General features: G+C 39.2%; 2 protein-coding genes across 3 annotated transcripts in view; one reads left to right on the plus strand and one right to left on the minus strand.

The window, feature by feature from the left end:
- WNT7B (Wnt family member 7B) overlaps positions 1 to 3,718 on the plus strand; it is a 131,984-nt gene extending 128,266 nt beyond the window's left edge. For both annotated transcript variants that reach the window (XM_073315976.1, XM_073315966.1), the window contains exon 4: positions 2,978 to 3,718. In XM_073315976.1, coding sequence (XP_073172077.1) covers positions 2,978 to 3,457 — 480 coding nt within the window. In that variant the 3' untranslated portion in view covers positions 3,458 to 3,718. The remainder of the gene's footprint in view (positions 1 to 2,977) is intronic.
- The window catches only part of ATXN10 (ataxin 10), a 338,097-nt gene that overhangs the window by 38,966 nt on the left and 278,652 nt on the right, over positions 1 to 20,479 (minus strand). Inside the window, exon 11 of the transcript XR_012155466.2 lies at positions 17,956 to 18,050. The gene's annotated coding sequence lies outside the window, so the exon portion shown is untranslated. The remainder of the gene's footprint in view (positions 1 to 17,955; positions 18,051 to 20,479) is intronic.

A 20,479-nucleotide genomic window follows, 5' to 3' on the forward strand; every position in this document is an offset into this window, starting at 1 on the left:
CAACCATTCAAAAAGCATGAGCCAGCATCCCCTCCCCCAAAAGCATGAGATTAGCTTCAAAATAATGAATACATACATTTTGGGTTCTTCTGGGCTTTCAAGCCTTTAGAGTTACATTTTCAAGTTTTCTCCACAATCATAAGGACTAGAAACTATTTTTTAACGGAAAGCTGAGATTCTTGTATAACTACATTACTCCAGAACCTGGGGCTCAAGTAAAACACCAAATATTGCAAGAACAATGATAAAATGGCAAGAGTTAGCACCACTGTGCACATCAGGCGGCTAGCTGTATAAATAATGTTGTCTGAGTCCAGCATGTCAAAAAGATCACCTAAAGCTCTGGACTGAGGACATGGGTCAACAACTCCCCTCTTCAGGCACCATGGAACTTTCTACCATAATGGTAAAACTCATCTGTGTGAGAGAAAGAATTTTCCTGAGCGCAGGTCTGAGACCATGACACAAACTCTCACAGGAACTCAGAATACTGGCAAATCTCACCACCTTCTGCTCCAAGTGCAAGGTGCACTTTGTGTACCTTGCTTTCTCCAATATAGCAGCATGTACATTTAAAAGCAAAACAAACAGATAATTGTCCCCCTGGGGAGAGAACAAGAGAGAGAACGAATCATTGTGACAGATGTTAGATGTTTACTACAGTGACCTAAGGTGAGGGTGGTATAAAATCTATATAGAATAGGAGTACCATTTCTGTCCACAGTTTATGTATGATTTTTGCTGCTGGGTTATTGCTAATGACTGTGAATATGTTGATTAATGGTTGAAGCTGGGATTCAGGAGTGATCTGTTTTCTGGTTTCATATTTAGGAATTGTCACCAGTGCTTACAGCAGAGATAGGTGCTCCTTTTTAATGGATGTGTGTATATATCTAAACGATAATAGATTATTTGTAAGTACAAAATGTATACAATAAAATTGGAGTCAGGATTGAGGGCCTTTGAAAAAAAATCAGGCCCTTTATATTTATATAGTGCTTTTCATTTGGAAAGATCCCAAAACACATCACAAAACATGTACATCCAGCATTGATGAAGTGCTGATGCCTCTAGGAGAGAGGGGGCAGGCACTCAGGTCTGTGCAGGGCACACTGTCCAACAGTCAAGGGGTAAAAAGAGAAGTTTTGGCCAAGATCACCAGCAAAACCCCTCCCCTTGCCCTAAGAATGCAATGTCCACACAAAGCAGACTGGAGCCCAGGGCTGGAAGAACCTCTAGCCTAACGCAGTGAACTGCTTGGAAATCGGCTTTATCTACATCAGAAGAATGAAGGGCTAACTTGACAGTGACTCAATCTGAGCCTGGTTCCTAAGGCTGGCTTCAAGGAGCCTAAGGTATTTTTGAACCAGATACTTAGCCCGCTTGTGCTTGCTACGATATGTTGGCAGAAGAGAAGCAAAGCTAGATACTCTCTTTAATAATGAAACCCCAGAAATTTGGAAAAAGAAAACATACAATTTAAGTGAAACTCAAACAACTCAGGAGGGTGCCCTCTATTTGCAGGGCTAACCAAAGTTCTACTGCATTTATTTTAAGGCCTTTATTCTTAAGCAGTAAGCACTTTTTGCTTCCCCTCTGATTCATTATGCTATTGTACTCAGATTTCGGGCCTTTTATCCTCTGCCCATTTCAATCATGGTCTGGGATCTGCTGTGAAACCACTGAAGGAGATGGGCTGCACTAGTGCTTCAGTGGAACTTGGAAGCTCATATTTCTTGACTATCATCCTTGCTGCATACATACAAGGGAGAAAGATTGGTTTATTTTATTATTAGGTCTAGATTTTCATGAAAAGTTGATGACGACTGTGGGACAGATTGTGGCTGGGTTTGCACCAAGGATTTAAGGGGAATATGTGAGTAGAATTGTTGGGAGCATAATGGCCTCTGTGGGCCGCAACACCAGGTGTGGGGAGCAGCTCCGCATCTGCTCTTTATTTCCCCCCCCCCCCCAAAAAAAGAGCTGTGTAGTGTATAGCTCTGCTGGTTCACTGAGGGAAGTATCTTGTGTCACATACATACCAGGCAAAGGGTACTCGGACTGCAGAGCAGGGTGAACTTAGGAGGCCAAATGTGTCCGACAGTCACAATCTGCCTTTGGGTTTGCTCCAGGGATGGCACAAGAACATGCGGCCTTTTGCTTGGGGCTTGTGGGAAAGCCAGAACTGAGCCCTGGATAGGTTTCCAAGCACATGGGGCCACAATCCTGGATTGGAACCTTCAGGCACTAATGCAACATAAAAGTATTAACTAATAATAAAAATAACATTCCTGTTTATCCTTGTGTTTGACTCTTAGCTTCACAGGACCCTTTGTGGATCTCACTTCGCATGGTGCAAGGACCATGTTTATCGGCAGCCATTGCCTGGGCTCAGGCTAGATCAATTGAGCGTGATAGGGGTTTGGTTGGTCAGTAGGTAGATATCTAATATAGCTTGATGTTTTAAGTACGTAATGAGCAGAGAGGCCATGGCAACTACACATAAATTATTCAATGACTATCAGAGCTGATCAAAATATATTAAAAATCCTATTTTGTTTAACCTTTTTGAAAAAAATGTAATCAACATTTCAAAACTCAATTACATTTTTTTCCTTTTATTATTTTCCATTTTCAAAATAAGATTTTGAAATGAATTTTTTGGTCAGTATCGCCACATGATAGGTTCCCTCCTCCCCCACAAAAAAGCCCATCTTGATTTCAAAATTTAAAAAATTACTTTCAAAATTTTATTTGAAAGCAGAAAAAGAAACATTTTTCTGATAAAATTTCTTATAATAAATATCACAAAATCTTTTTAAAAACAAGTGTTTGTGGCAAACAAAAGAATATTTATTAAAAATGCATAGAAAAATTTTCAACCAGCTTTTATAAATATTAACTATAAACAGTGTGATTTAGTCAAATTTATATATAGTTTTTTCTCCAAAAATAATATGTATATATGCACATACAGGTTCTTGAAGAGCGAATGAAATTGGAATGCAAGTGTCACGGTGTTTCAGGTTCCTGTACAACTAAGACCTGCTGGACCACACTTCCTAAATTCAGAGAGATTGGATATATTTTGAAAGAAAAGTATAATGCTGCAGTACAAGTGGAGGTGGTACGGGCCAGTCGGCTACGACAGCCAACCTTCCTGAAAATCAAGCAGATCAGGAGTTATCAGAAACCAATGGAAACAGATCTGGTGTATATCGAAAAGTCGCCCAACTACTGTGAGGAAGATGCTTCCACGGGGAGCGTTGGTACCCAGGGACGACTCTGTAACCGTACATCTCCTAATGCAGACGGGTGTGACATGATGTGCTGCGGAAGGGGTTACAACACACACCAGTACACGAAAGTGTGGCAGTGTAATTGCAAATTCCACTGGTGCTGCTTTGTGAAGTGCAACACGTGCAGTGAGCGGACAGAGGTGTTCACCTGCAAATAGTGGCCTCTGATGAAATAAACAGAACAAATCACCACAAGTGAAGAAAGTGGAGAATGACAGACAACTACAGCATCATTTTGCACATCTACTTTTCTTTGGGAAAAGAAATCTCTCCCCACCACTTATACTTCTAAGGATGATGCATTTTGGGCTGGCTGGCCGTTGGGACTGCAATGGAAATAAGGGCAACAGGATTAAGGTGACGTTGACAAACACATGCAACTTTTTCTTTTGTTTGTTTTTTACTGAAATTTGGGTGTTGTAGAGTTTTCCGATTAGATTTTTAAGTTATACCTATCAGAGAAGCTGACTGAATTACAGATCCCAGGAGGGTTAAAGAAAAGACACTTTTTTCATATTTTACAAAAAAAAACACAAAACCCTGTGCAAATAAGACTTTTTTTTTTTAAAAAAAAGACCATGAAACTTTCACTAAAAAAAAAAAACAGCAGTATTGCTGCAAAAATATTAATTCCAAAAAAAGCAGGTATATCAAAAACTAAGACTAATAGTGAGGCAAAAATATTAAAACGGAAAAACTCCACTATCACTTTGAAAAATAAAGTCTGCAAAATTACGTCAGCTGCCAGTGACACTGGAACTCTATGAATGAACATTACAAATTATTATTTATGTTTTTAATAGTATCAAAAAATTCTAAGCACTAACGGGTAGCTATGTCTTAATTCTGTACTAAATGTAAGCTTATTGGAACTCTGACTTTATGATTTTTGTATTTGGTTCTCCCTAAGTTCTTCAATGCTACTGATCTATTGTCACTCCACTACTAGAGAGTTCAATTACTGTAGGCCTTAAGCAATGATCAGAATTGAGCAATAAGATCATGCAAAACTGTGGTTACAAATGCTTGATACAGTGGTTTCCTGCCTATCCCCAAATAAGAACTAGCATTAAGATTCAGAGGTGAGGCAGAGAGCACCTATTTTCATCTTGGCATGGGTAGTTTTAAGGCACAAAGACATGCTTCAACAGGTATTAAAGGTTTTGCTTTGAAGAGAAATGCCATAGCAGGATCTTTCAAGCAATTACACTTTCTTTGTAAGAGTTACAACATCCTAATAATTCCCAGCACAAACTTGCCCATTACTAATATTGTGAAAGAGCTTATACTCACCCTAAGATAGGAAATTAATAAAATACAGTAGCTGAACTCCATGTTGCTACAATCTCTGGTTCATGATGTCTTCATTAGCATACCACACAAAGCTAATAAACGGCAGATGGGTTAGTCTGGGTTACTTTTTAAATGTCATCGTTTTTCTAAAGCTGGCAACAGTATGTTACCCCCTCTCCCCCATAAATATTTGGAATGTTAAGAAAGAAGTTGAACCTTTTTACCTCTGTTCAACTCCAACTCACATTCCCTTTTCCCCACAAGGAATAATTTTTTAAAATCTCTATTCAGATTAGTATTGTAAATCATAGAGAATTTAACTACAAGAGTCAGATATGCCCAGCTGCAATAAAACTGCTCCCATAAACACACAGCAAGTGTAATTTGTAGCAAATGCCACTATCTGGCTGGCAGGAAACATGGATTAAATATTATCTAGTTACTGTAATCTGGACATTCAGTTTTGTTTTTCAAAGAGTCATCTACGAATTATTCCTAAACTTTTGGGCCTACATTTTCAAAAGTGACCAGTGATTTTGAGTATGGACTTGAGACCCTGAAAGGGACGTGACTTTCAAGTGTTGAGCACTCATCCTCTGAAAATCAGGCCCCTTTAAATAGTCTCCAGTGGAGCACCCAAAAATTGAGGCACGCAAAATCACTCATGAAAATCCCAGCCCATGGTCTAAATCCAGCTCTTGAATAAATGAGCACAACTCCATTGAAGTGGCTGCCCCCAGTTATGCCAGAACCATGCCATACTATTTAACATCCCTTTTGATTCATGGGTATTGTTGTTGAACAATAATTATATACTGTACTTTCAGCTCATTCTTGACAAGAAGCAAATAAAGCTCCCATGCACAGTAATGCACAGTCATATGGTACTACATACTGTAAATATATTAGAATAGTATTTGTTAAGTACAATTGAGGAATCCAATTAAGTTATATTATTGTATATCGTTTAAATGTCTATAGAGTATTTTAAATTATTGTGAACTACACTGAGTAAAAAAAAATTATATATTATAAACACCAGCCACCCCAAAAAGTGGACCAAAATGACACTCTCTCACCCACCCCCTATTTTAAATAGCTACTTCGGCTATTCTTCACGTTGGATATTTCTACTGTGGATTTGACTTCCAGAACATAACGTGTCAGATCATCCTATAAAAGTTTTGCTCATTTGGGGTGGGGTGTCCAGAAAGGTACTATATAGCACAAAGCAGGGGCTGACCACAACAACACATCGACTTTGCTCTATGTACAGAATAAAAAACAGTTTAAGTGTGTTTTGGTCAGAAAGCACCATTGCCCATACTGAACTGAAACACACACAAAATGACATCAAACCTATTAAGAAAGGCGTTCACATAAGCAAACAGCTTACGAATAACTTTTCTTGGGGAAAAAAAAGTACTTCAATGTCAAACAGCTGTGACAATAGGAGGTTTGAATGCTCCCAGCGACACAACATGGTTTACAGTAATTTGCAATGGCAGAGCTCAGAATACTGTATGTTATTAAAGAATTTTAAGAACAAAGTTTAATTTGTTTACTACATTAATATTGTATAGCAAACAAAAAACAAAACATGAAACACATTTCTATTAAAACGTAACTCTCCCCCCTTCTAGCCCCTCTCTTCTTTTGTTTTTGTTAACTGATCAACTCTTTTTAAAAATATGACACTTAAAAACTTGCGCAATAACCATTTGGGTTAAAGCCTCCTTTTGAACGGTATGCTGTATACCTCCCAAGTGTACAGCAGCTGTATGTGTGTGGGTCAAGATATTAACGGAAGGTCCCTGCATTAATATAGTCCAGAGACCTCTATGTATACTGTAGATGAGTGAACATGGGAGGATAATGAAGAACATACAAGCAGTCTGTGGACTTTGTAGGTCTTGACAGAACAAAGGACTTCCAGTTAATAGGACTATTCACACGTTTAAAAAGTTACATACATGTTTAAGTACCTTGCTGAATCAGGACCTAAGAAAAACTTTTATAACATTAAACGCTTTGGTTAGAGGAGAAATAATCTTCTCAATATGTATGCCATTAGTATCTTTCTGTCTAAATCTAGACAATATGATTTGTTGTAATATTTAAGATCTCTAACGAGATATATAGCCAAAGTCTGTGTAAACTAAACCCAGAGTAATTTCAATGAAACAAATTAATTTACTTTGGGTTTACACTAGGGTAAATGTGAGCAGAATTTTGCCCACAGATACCAGAGAGAATACTGCACCATTTAACTACATCATGAGAAACTTATTAATAGAGTTGTATGAAAATTTCATAGTAAATTATAATAATTACATTTCTACAACAAATCTGGAGAGTACGTGAATCTCATCAAAGGTTTTGTAAATCTTTTAACAAACCTAAAACAAGTTGTGAGTGGAAGCTACTTGAAGCCATATGGTTCCAACCACATTTTACTGTGAATTTGGTCAAGCCTAAAACACAAAATAATATTGGGGATGGGATGACACTCAACGGAATAAAAAATGCTCCCCTTATATTTCGCTTCCCTTGGAAATAACTTGATTTTATGTATTCCTTTTGGTCATGGAGAAAAGATATCAGTGCTTCAATTCTTGAGAACTGAAATCTCTGAGATCCACAGAAATCTGCTTCTCCGAAGCTTGAAACAATTAGCAAACATGACACTTGTCACAGCTGGACAGGATGACTGCCCATTCCGCTTTTGATCATTAAGAGGTATTTATTGTAATGACAGTGCCCAGAATGAACTTGGAACTGTAAGTATAGGAGCAAACACCCAGCATTCTTTTGTCAGAATCACAGCAATAAAAGAGGATGCAGCGTATATATACAATCCAACTATTGCCAGGGGCAAACATGGAAGTACAAGAGGGAGAAAGTTGTACCATATTGGAAGTTCAAGGTATTGATTTTGCCAGACATTTACTGCATACAGAACACACACCAGGCACACACAACTTCAAATGCAGATTTTCTTCCTCAACTGCAAGCCCCTGTTTGCATTTTTGCAAACTCAGAATGCTTCCATTTCAAAACACGGACATACACAAAATTGGCAAGTATTTTCCTTTTGGTGTTTGAACTGGTGTCAAGAAACTGGAAGGGTCTCTTACTGACATGGGACGATGGCATTGGGACTTTTTTTTGGAAAGAATGAAATGAATAAAAGAATGTATGTGTTCATTTTGCAAAGTTGATTCTATATAGATATATACACATTTATATATAGATACACACTGGGGTGACCAGATATCCCGATTTTATAGAGACAGCCCCAATATTTGGGGCTTTTCCTCATATAGACGCCTGTTGCCCCCACCCCATCCCAATTTTTCACATTTGCTATCTGGTCACCCTCACACACACACACTATTTTTTGTTTGATGGAGAACAAAGCCTGCTGTTTTCACTTAATTCATGGTTGGTAGTGGTGAACAGCTCCACAGGGTGCCATGGCAGAAGAAATAACACTGCTGCAAATTTCAAAGTTAACTGCTAAAGGACAAAGCATTGGTTCATAATACACTCTGTTTTCAGTGATAGTGATGCACCACTTAACAACCTTTTGGAGACTTCAGGGCCTGATTCTTATTTACACGAAGGCCCCTTTACATTGCAGAGTCCATGTAAAGGGGCCTTAACATTGTTATAATTCACTCCCACTTGAAGACCCGTTTACACCAGCTGAGTGGTGTAAAGGGACCTTACAATAAATGAGAATCCAGATTAATAGAGTTTAAACTATAGACTGGAAGATATGCATATATTATTTTATAGATGGTCCAAACCAAATCCAAAACACAACTGACTTTGGGAATATTCGGATCTAGATCCAAACTTTCCACCTCCCGCTCCTGTTTTATATGTATTCATAAGCATTCATTTGTCTAGCAGTCTGAAAAATGCCAGTATTTTAAGTCCTGATCCTGCAACTGAATCCACATGAGTGCAAGGGTTTCCCGCCTCGCCTCCCACCCTCACCCCATGCAGACCGGATTACAGTGTAAGGGTCTTAATGATTAACTCAGGCAGCTGTGAATGAAAAGGAGCCCTCACCATCCCAAAGAAAGAGCAGGACATTTTATTATATGCATGAACCGCTCTTGAGTGTTAAGTTTATTTTCTTTAGATTTCTAGCATTACTTTGGATTTCTTGGTGTACCCCTTGTTATCCAACATGTTTGTTTATTATTATTATGGTTATTTATTACTTGTATTGTTGTAGCACCTAGAAGCCAGAGTCATGGACCAGGAGCCCATTGTGTTAGGTGCTGTACAAATATAGTACAAAAAGACAGGCATGACCCAAAGAGCTTACAATCTAAGTTATGGTCAGGGATGGATGCAGCTTGTGCCAGTACAGTTCTGGTTAAGTGATTTCCTTTTACAGCCCTACTCTTGTCTTGCCATTTGTGGATGGATTTGTGCAGGAAATGGCCCACCTTGATTATCATGCACATTGTGTAGAGAGTTGTCACTTTGGATGGGCTATCACCAGCAGGAGAGTGAATTTGTGTGTGGGGGGGGGGGCGTGGAGGGTGAGAAAACCTGGATTTGTGCTGGAAATGGCCCAACTTGATGATCACTTTAGATAAGCTATTACCAGCAGGAGAGTGGGGTGGGAGGAGGTATTGTTTCATGATCTCTGTGTGTATATAAAGTCTGCTGCAATTTCCACGGTATGCATCCGATGAAGTGAGCTGTAGCTCACGAAAGCTCATGCTCAAATAAATTGGTTAGTCTCTAAGGTGCCACAAGTACTCCTTTTCTTTTTGCGAATACAGACTAACATGCCTGTTACTCTGAAACCAGATTGTTAAAATCCCTACTGTTAAAGACCCAGACATCAGCTACATCCAGTAACCTGCATGGGCTGTAGCCTGCCATTGGATTTTAGGTTGGCCTATAACCCAAACATGTTAAAATGATGGAATGTTATTAAGACTTAGACTAGTTTCTTAATGAATTATTTTTACACCAGAATGTTGACATTAATGATATTCGATTGTCACAGAGAGGGTTTAAGGGCCTTGTTGTGGCTCTTACATTGTGAAAAAGGGAACCTTGGAAATGACAGTTATATCCCCACTACAGACTTCCATGGGATGATGCGACAATCACAGAATCATAGAATATCAGGGTTGGAAGGGACCTCAGGAGGTCATCTCATCCAACCCCTTGCTCAAAGCAGGACCAATCCCCAACTAAATCATCCCAGCCAGGGCTTTGTCAAACCTGACCTTAAAAATATCTAAGGAAGGAGATTCCACCACCTCCCTAGGTAACCCATTCCAGTGCTTCACCACCCTCCTAGTGAAAAAGATTTTCCTAATATCCAACTTAAACCTCCACCACTGCAACTTGAGACCATTACTCCTTGTCCGGTCCTCTTCTACCACTGAGAACAGTCTAGATCCATCCTCTTTAGAACCCCCTTTCAGGTAGTTGAAAGCAGCTATCAAATCCCCCCTCATTCTTCTCTTCCGCAGACTAAACAATCCCAGTTCCCTCAGCCTCTCCTCATAAGTCATGTGTTCCAGTCCCCTAATCATTTTTGTAGCCCTCCGCTGGACATTTTCCAATTTTTCCACATCCTTCTTGTAGTGTGGGGTCCAAAACTGGACACAGTACTCCAGATGAGGCCTCACCAATGTCGAATAGAGGGGATTATTCATAAAGGAGATTATTCTCCATTCTACAGATATTCAGAGGAATTTCCATAGCACTGTAATTTCTGAAGAACCCTATTGGTGTGTCCCTTTTAAATCCTATGGGACTTTCCTATTAGGTCATCCCTTACTGCTTTTCATTCCAACTGCTAGGAACCAAATTATGCCTGCCCCTGGGCAGGAGTGCTATAACAGTACCTAACGCTTACATAGTGCCTTTCATCTGTAGAGCCCACAGCATTTTACAAAGGAGGCCAATATCATTATTCCCATTTAACAGGTGAGGAAACTGAAGATAAAAAATGGCTCTCTGAACCCTCTCCCTCCATCCAGTTTACTTGCAGAGGAGGAGGATGCATAATTTAGTGCTAAAGTGACTTGCTTAGGACCCAAGCAGGAGTCAGTGTGAGAGCTAGGACTAGAATTCAAAGCTCAGACCCACTTACTGTGGTTATTGAAAAGCATGATGCCAAAAGACCTGCTGTAAATTTATTGTCCTGTGCAGTAAACCCCATCTTCCTTAGATTTCTAAAATCAAATATCAACTATATACCATGTCCCATTGGCCCATAACAATGCTGTGCGATAGCGTGAACTCTCTTTGTGCCCATTATAAACTTTTCAACAGACACTTTCACAGTCAGACAATAATCACTAGCTATATATAATGTACTTCATTGCTGTAAATGTACTAACAGAGTGCAATAAATGATTTTTTTTAATAGGCCAGAAGCAATGCAGCACGACAGGTTTGTCTACCCACATTTTGTTCCAACATTTCTGGCACAACGGTGCATCTGGTATCAGATACTCTTATGGACAGTCAAACAGTAGGTTAATGTAAATATCACAGAAATGATGTTTTGTGTTAATATTATGTGATCTAGAATCTCTCTTGTTCTTGACCAGGGATGGGGAGTTACTTTCTTGTGCAGTAACAGAGTAGTTTTTTAGTGGTTTTATTTTTCTCCTTGTGGGTGGGGGTGGGAGGAGTGATTAACTGGGTACATGGGTTAATAAAAGGATTTTTCTAGGCTCCTAAAAGAAAAAGAAGCGTGAACCCAAGTGAAAAATATTTGGAGATGGCTCCCTGTGAACTGGTAAGAAAATATGCATTTTGGCAGTTTCAGCTGAATACCTGATCCGAACCACTCCTGAAGGAAGGAGAAGGAATGAGGAAGTGTGTTTGCGGTCACCAGTTTCTCTGTCCCTGACATCCAGTACATAATTACAGGGCTACATTTCAGCTAAGTTAGGACAAATAAACTAACAAGAGTTTTATTCCCCACATGTTTCTTATTCAAGTGTGTTCAGTTATAAATAGTTGGTTCTAATGGTATTTGCTTAGTCAAACAGAGCCTCTCCTAAGTAGCAATAATACACTGTATTCCTACTACAAACCACTGAATAAGATTATCTTATTCTGACTGAAGGGCTCTTTACAGCAACTGCCACCTGCAGTACACTAGATTCGCTAATAATTGCTTCCATCCGCACATCTTTATGCTTCCCATAATGATTATGCTAGAGTCAGCACAGTACCTAGTCATATTCTAATTTTCATCTCCACAACATATTGCATCATTTACTTATTCTGTGCTCAACATGCCTGTGGGGTAGTTATTATTCCCAACGTTAGAAATGGAAAAGCTGAAGCACGAGGAGTTAGGATTCAGATTATAGCACAGGAGTTCTTGGTTCCCAAGCACTTTACTCATACCATAAGGCCTGGGTTAACTTCTGCCTGCAGATGCACACACTGGGCTCCCATTGGCTTATCGAGGAGCATGACCATTTTAGAGGTATCTCAGAGATTTGAGCCAACCTTCAATCAGAATGATCTGAAAGAAGCAGCAATGACTCATACACCGAATACCCTAGTGGAGCTGGATAATTATAGCTTAGTTACAGATTTTAAAAACATTTAACATTTAAACAGAACATTTTCTTTTTAAATCACTATTTTTAATCTTTAGGTATTCATTTATTAAATTTTGAGGTCTCCAGTCCTCCCACTCCACTCCCTGCATCTGTAACAAAGTTAACCCTTAATTTGCAGTATCCATCCTAACTCTTGGTACTTTTGCAGACATGGAATAGAATGATTAAAAAGCTGCTTCCGTTCTCCAAATGCCCTTTTGGTAAAAATTACCTGAACCATATACAAGACATAAAGAGCCAACTGTTCACAAGTGTCTCCACATGGCCTCTATTTGTGCATGGACAATTTCTATACGTTATTACTTGAGTCTGCAAGTGACGGAATTCTCATATGCAAAACACAAGTCAGACACAGAAGTGTTAGAATTCATCTCCTCTATGTGCAGGTCAGAGCGCTCACAAAATGTACACAAATGGAAGTCACATTTTTGAAAAACTAGCCCAAAGAGAGCCTTTTTCCAAGGACCTCCACCTGCCCTTTAAAAACTGTGGCTGCAATTTTGTACATGTAAGCTTTTGCTTACTGGCAAGAGGCCAAGAGCAAAAGATTGAATCAGAGTATCACAATGATGGTAGGAGGCAATGGTTGCCAAACTGGGTCTTTCCTTTGCTTCAAAAAAGATTTGGTTCTGGTTAGTTCTCATTTTAACGAAACTTGTTTACATGGGCGTTTACATGGGCCAAGACTAGAAGACTCACTTTTCTCCAGCTGCTTTTTTTGCAGCTTCTTCTCTTTTTAGCCATTTCTTCTCCTTTGTACTTAGACCCCTATGTTATAACATCCATGCTCCCACCTGAGAAAAACAAAAAAGGAGCCTGCAGGCACTATTAGCAGGGGTCTCTACAAAATAGTGAGGTGCTTGCCATCAACCCCAGTTCAGCCAGAAAGGAAATGATCTTAACATTCAAAGATGGATGTCTGCCGAGTAAACACAATGAGTTACCATGAGATTTACTAGGTTGGTTCAGACTTTCAGCTCAAGATTTTTAAAAGATGACCAAGGGATTTAACACAACTTCCATTCAAATCATTGATAGTTGAGAGTCTAAAGGTAAAAATTTCAAAAGTGCCTAAGTGACTTAGGAGCCTAAATACCATATTCAAAAGTGACTTAGGTCCCACTGACTTTCATTTTTGAAAATTTCACTCTAAATAGTCTATTCTGTTTTGAAAATCTCAAACTACAGTTTAAAAAAAAGGGCCAGGTATATTTATCATAATTTCTCCACTGCATCAGCCCTTCTGTAAAAGACCTATATAAAATAGCGATGAACATCAGATCTCCAACACTAATGTCAACAGAGAATCAGAGCACAAAAGATAAAGCTTACACACTCACACAGAAAGGAAAAGTTTTTTTAAACACACTTTTGTGAGCTTACATGAAGCTTAAATAAGAAATAAACTGGAAATAACTGAAAATATTGTGCCTAAGAGGAGAAGTAATATCTGTGCTGAATCTGCTCAGAATGCAATCTCAAAAACTCTGGGACCTGTATATGTGCTACTGCCAAGTAACATACCCAATACTAATGTATTCACATACATAACACTTCAAGTGAAAGAGTTTTTCAGTGGGGTCTAGTAGTGTTGAGACCCGCAGCAGGGGCATCCCTACGGGATTGGGGATCAGGCAGATAATAAACCTTATTTATTCCACATTCACACCACTTTCATACTGCACCAGAGTCTGGAGATTAGAATGAAATCTTGATGGCCAAGACCGCTGGAGACACACAAAGAGCTTCCTGTTCTTGCGCTGGTTAGTTGCAGCAGAAGTTGAGCAGCTGGGGCCTTCTCTATCATGGCACTGGTGCAGTGCAACGTAAGTGGAGTGGACAGGAAAATCCAGCCCTTAATGTTTCATCTTGATAATAGACCCTGTCCTTTCTGTTTTCCTGACTATGACTTCCTATATCCTCCTCCTATCTTCCTCTAGTCTTCTGTATCCCTACCATATATCTCAGTCCCTCCCGATCCCTCTCCACACTCCTTCCTGAACTCATGTCCTTCTGTGCTTTTCACTGTCTCCTCCTACCTCTGCACCTGACTTAGCAGCTCAGCCTGCAGTCAGCAGCAGTTTAGATTTATCAACTTTTATCCAAAAATTAATCAACATGAAAACCACCCTGTACAAGTGAAGTCAAACGCACCACTAATGGGGGATGGAGGGAGGAAAACAAAAAGAAACAAAATAAGACATTTAAAGAACGTTTCTCCAACTTGGCCCCACAGCCCCTATGTAGAGTCAAGACCAAGCCAGTCCAAATAAAAGCCCCAAATGGCAAAAGAACAAGCAAGATGATCAGTTTCCCAGTTTTGCTTTGCTGCTTCGTTCCAGGCCACAAATCTTCCTAACCCTGTTTCCAGGCTGGGCTGGGTGGAATCAGAGGTCAACAGGGAGAGATGGAGAAGTGGAGCATTTCTGTGCCTCCTCTTTATATATCTGCCCTGCTGAATCTACATTTAATCTATTCCCTCCCTACTTCACTGTATGTTCTATCATATGCTCTTTAGATTGTGTACTTTTGTGTTTATTCTCCCCACATAAAAAGCAACAAAACAAAAACCAAAAGAATCCAACCAACCAGCCAGCCACGACTACGTTAAAAGATTATTCTCCTGAGCAGGGGCAACCAAACAACCAAAAAGTGGAGCTTGTAGTCTACTCCATTTTGGATATGTGATGAGCCAAAAACACTTTAAGAATATTTTCAAAAAGTCAACTGGGATTAAAAAATAAAGTATCTAAAATTTTCAGAATAGGAAACGAAACTAAAAAATGAACAGGAGCTAGTGAATGCTCAGGACTTTGGAAATTCAGGCAGGTGTTTTAATATAGAGTTATCAGCCAAACTTTGAGCTCCCTTTTTGAAAATCATCTTTGATAAGTTTAAAACTACTCCCCCCGCCCAAACTTCCCTGAAAAATTCTATCCAGAGATGACATATAGTATTTGAAATTTCCGAGGGCTGGTTTCTTTTTGTGGAAGGTAGGGAGGGAGTGTATGAAAAATCAAGCTTCATAAAAAGTGTGTCAGTGTGGGCTTTTCAGAGTTTGCAAAGCCAGGGCCCATCACAGTCACTATAAAACTAATGTGCTGATACACATCTTTCCCTATATCAGTAGGCACAGTAAGACAGTAACTGAAAATAGCTTTGCTTTTCCCCCCACCCCCTTTTACCAGGCCTAAAACAATTTCTGCATCCCCAGAGAGAACTGGTGACAAGAAGTTTGGATTCTGATTCAGATTCTAAGATTTAGATGGAAAGTTCAGTAAAATCTGAGCAGGACATTGATGTGGCAACATCTGCATGTTGTGGCTCTGACCCATGAGAACACGTGCTGACCAGGGATGGAATACTGGTGGCAGAGATGAGCTCTACCATATTAGGCTCTGCTAACTTGGAGAGAGTTGGTTCATATTTCTTTTTAAAACGTTTGCCCAAACTTGGCAGAAACTTCTTTATTTGCAAGGTCCGGGACAAATAAATGCAGAGTTAAAATGCGAATGTGTTGTAGTGGGAGCATGTTGTTACACATCTTCAACAAAGATTTCAGAATCACTCTGGTACCAAACTCATAAAGTTAGCTAACAAAGCAAATACTTCATAGGTAATAGAAGGTTCCAGGAAATCAGTACAAGGGAAATCCATCTACTGCCTTAAACAGAATGGAATTTGTTCTCTTGGAAGGCTGCCTCTAGGTAAACAAAGTTGTCACTATTGAGAAGGAGGAATCGTAGAGGGGAAAGTCCTAACTACCAGCATGCTCCACTATACAGCTAAAAACTCAGATGGAAGGGATTGTGTTTGCACACTCAGGGCAAGAATAAAGGGTTAATTTTCCAAGCTATTTTAATGTACATAACGTAGAGTCCAGAACTAACCAACCATGCCAGTTTATCTAGGATGACTGCCAGAGAACAAATTTAATGCAATGCCTTTCAATTACTCTAAACATTGGATAGAAGGGACAATCATTCTATTTAAATGGCCTTACCTGGAGCGGTCTACATATCTGTTCACTGCCATTAACCATTATGAACATTGGTGTCTGTTAACATAAATTTGTTCACTTGAATTTGCCTGCCTGTTCTATTATGGGTGCTAACCTAGTCAGATTTACTTTAGTAGAGTTTTACAAAATAATTAAAATTGTACAATGAATATTCTCATTCAAATTAATACATGACATAAAATTAATCTCTCCCACCCCAATGAATTTCTACAAATCTTGAAGAATTGGGATTATGATTTAAGCTCTGATCCTGAAATTCCTTGCACATGGGCTGACTGCTATGCCAACACACGGCCCCAGTGACTTCAGGATCAGGTCCTTAGTTAGCACATTTTAATTCCTACCCAATGTTGTGCTTGTTGAAGTTGACTGACTTTTGAGAACCGTTTAATGCATGGATTTGTGCCTCTTTCTCTTTGCAAACCATCCACAAGCAGACTAACTTTTGTTTGTTGGTCAAACATTTTCAGGAACTAGTTTATGCAAATCTCTTCCAACCCGTGAGCCGCAACCCTATTGGCTGTGACAGTTTCTTATTTGTTATTCATATGCTGTGATTGGTCACCTAACTTACATAAGAGGTGACTCCCAAACCGACACAGAGCTAACAGGATGGCCATACTAACACTTCTCACACAAATACTCATGCAACGGTTGTAGCTGACTGAAACAGGGTTTCCACTACACCAGCTAAGAAATTGTGAAGGAGAAGAGCGCTTCTCCCACAAGCCAGGGAAAGCAGGAGGAGCTCTCCCAATGCTTTTAGCAGTGGAGGAAGAGCTTCATTTCTCTCTCTAGCTTCCCCTTCCATTAGCCACTGTCCAAATGTACATACATTCACCTGCCAATGCATATTGACACAAGTATTCCCAACATTTTCACTTTCCACAAAAATTCTTGGAACCAAATTAATAGAAGCCACATTTGTACTGGTAGTAGTTCTTGAAAAGCAAACACCAGGGTTCACAGGCATAGCCAATGTGAATTCATGGTCTCATTCAAACAAATCCTGGCAATTATTTGTTAGTTTTGCAGTATTTGCAAATATACTATATATATATATATTTCTCCTATGGCATAATAATGAGGGGAGGAGCATCATTTAAAAAAAATCACCCTAAGGAGCTTTATAGAACTTCAGTAGAACTACTCAGGTGCTTAAAATTAAGAATATGCTTAAGTCCTTTGCTGCACTGGGGCCAAAGTGTTTAACACCTTACAGAGCCAAACCCTTAAACAAACAATACAACAGGAAACTTATATTGTCAAAGAGTTCTGCTATCCTTATGGCATTGTCCTCTAAACCTGATCACTATTCAAGTAATTTTTCTATAGATTGTCATATTCCGTACACAGAATACTTAATTCAACTCATGTAGCTTTCTCCACCTTCCTTCGAATTGCAGAATAGGAAAAAAGCCTCTGTGCCTACAGCAGTACTCTCAAGTCTTTCAGTTTGTCTCTTACCCTCCACTTTGCTGTCATGTAACTGGAAATGCATTCTGGGCATAGGCACACAAACAGTCTGAAACAGTCATTTCATAAAACTGAACAGTGTTTACACCAAGCTCTTGTGTGTCACAGTGAAACAGTTTTACCTATTAGGTTTCATCAGCATTATACAGAATGTAGTTTCTCTTCAGAATGGTGATGGCTGTTTATCTACAACTGGAGGGATCCACACTGACATTATAGCTATATAGCATACCTCCAAAGCAGCCTTTTGGTTTGAAGTTGGTTTTGACCATTAGAAATATCCTCTTCTGTCTCTTGTTCATCTTCTCCTTTGAAGTAGAACAGCTTCTGAAAAACTCAAAAGATGAAGAACATATTTATAGATGTTTCATTTTATAGCAGCAGAGTCATTACCTTTCAGTAATGTAGACTATTTGGTGGTAACAACATAAGATGGGGGACTGGATGGACCAGGCAGCTAGTAATGAGAGAGAAAGCCTTGGACCTCGAGATCACCATTTGGAATCTAGTCTTTGCTGGTGAGAACCAAAAGCTGTTACCACCTACAAAGCTGTTTTGTAGCCTAAGTGAAAAAAGTTGGCAGTCTTCAATAAATTTCCGTATGTCCAGATAAAAGTTAGTACTAACTGACACTCTTGTTGGTATGCAGTGTAGTTGTAGCCATGTCAGTCCCAGGATATTAGAGACACAAAGTCGGTGAGGGAATAACTTTTATTGGACCAACTTTCTGTTGGTGAGAGACACAAGCTTTAGAGCCTGAAGAAGAGCTCTGTGTGGCTCCTAAGCTTGTCTCTCTCACCCACAGAAGTTGGTCAAATAGAAGATATTATCTCACCCACCTCGTCACTCTTGTTAGTAGTCTCACTAGCAAGGCCAAGGATTGAACCAGCCAAGGAAACATTCCACTCCTAAGAGAGGTCCTTTTAGCTCAGGTCCGGGGCCAGGTCTATTCTGTACCTATCTGGAGGTTCGATAGAGATTTACCAGAAGGACTTCAGGCTGATTTTCAAAAATTTCAGGTACCTAAATATGTAGATAAGCACCTTGTGGGATTTTCAAAAGCACGTAAGCAGGTTAGGCACCTAACTCCCACTGAAATCAGTACTTTCAGCCTGCACCTTAAAAAATGCTTAAACAAAAGTACCCTACCCCAAATGTAATGGCACTAATTACAAGGTAATTACCCATTATCAGTAATTGTCTCCTGATAACTGTGCAATAAAGTTTGGTCATCCTTGTATAATGGGTGCTCTCTAATGTGTCAACTAGAGTACTTCATAGAAAACAAATGGCAAATCATCATGACATATGTTGCAACAAACTATGACAGGAATCGATCATGTTAATGTAATCAAACAAACTGCTAACATAATTCACCATCAGACTGCTGGTTCTCTCCATCCAGATACATGCTAGCAACCTCAAAAAATACAACTTTTAACCGTTCACTCTGGGCCTGATTGTGCAGTCCTAGTCTAGGCAGAACTCCCACTGATGTTTCTTTCCAGTCCAGATTTCACATCACCTAACTGCATTCTGCCTCCCTAAAGAAATTGATCATGGAATTAGGATACAGAAATTATTCTACACAATCACTCCTAAAAACACTTCAGTACCATTGCCGATGTAGATTGGTTACTACATTTCTATCCCAGAGGTCATATTTCAGTGGAAAGTGAAGTGATTCTTTTATGCGCGTTGCTGCAAAGCACTTTGGGAGTCTTTGGGATAAAAATTGCTATAATAAACGTAAGGTATAATTATCATAATCTGTTATCAGTCTCAGTGAATTTATACTTTATATATTCCACTTAATCAGGAAAACCCTTAATGGGATGTCTTCCAGGGAACTGATTTAGCCAAATGAGAATGAATATCAATGACTGCTGCTTAATCAAAATGGTATTAGCATAAGTTCCACTTAATGAGGACATATTTGGCCAGTGCCCAGGGGTTAAGTGGTGTTGAGCCAGAGCATTAAATACAAGGTAGGTGTGAAGTTTCAATCTTTTAATACGGATCTAAGCAAATAAAAATTGGTAGCATAACAAATAAAAATGAAATATATTGAATGTCCATGTCAGTCTAGCACTTTTCACTCAATGCAGTATTTTACTTATTTTAGGGCTTTTCAGGCTTTTTAAGTTCTCTCAACCATTTTATTGTGATGAATATGACACTCTGTGAAACAGCCTGTATTGAGGGGTCTACTGTACTCTCTTAACCTCCTGTTCACCGAAAGCTGATATGCAGGTCACCACAGGAACTCGTTCTCTTTTTGTACTAATGCTACAATGCACAGGCTCTGCCACACAATGAAAATGCATTTCTCTTTTATGCATGTGTAAGCCTTTGTTTTGCCATAAATGCTCAGATATAACTCCCAACTTCAATATTAGCAATGCTACATTTCCCTCCCTCTGCCTGTTTGCAATCTCAGCAGAAAACTACTTTAACTGTCTGGCTTCCTGATGCTGCATTGCTGCAGCTATTGTTGCCAAGGAGTTAAATTCAAATGGGGGCCAAGTGCTGTTATATATATTTTTTCTCCCTCTTTATATATGATGTATATTAAATAATCTGCCAGAACAGTATGAAAGATTTTTTTTCCTACAGTGACAGAGGGGTTAGAGTTCAATGCTCTCACAAAATATTTAATCTTGTGAAATGACATTTGTACTGTCACTCTTGTATATACCTGCTTTGAAATTCCTAACCTTAGATTCTTCTATGGAAAGGAATATAGTGCACAAGTG

The sequence above is a fragment of the Lepidochelys kempii genome, chromosome 1 (assembly GCF_965140285.1).
Source record: "Lepidochelys kempii isolate rLepKem1 chromosome 1, rLepKem1.hap1, whole genome shotgun sequence".
NCBI classification, from domain to species: Eukaryota; Metazoa; Chordata; order Testudines; family Cheloniidae; genus Lepidochelys; species Lepidochelys kempii.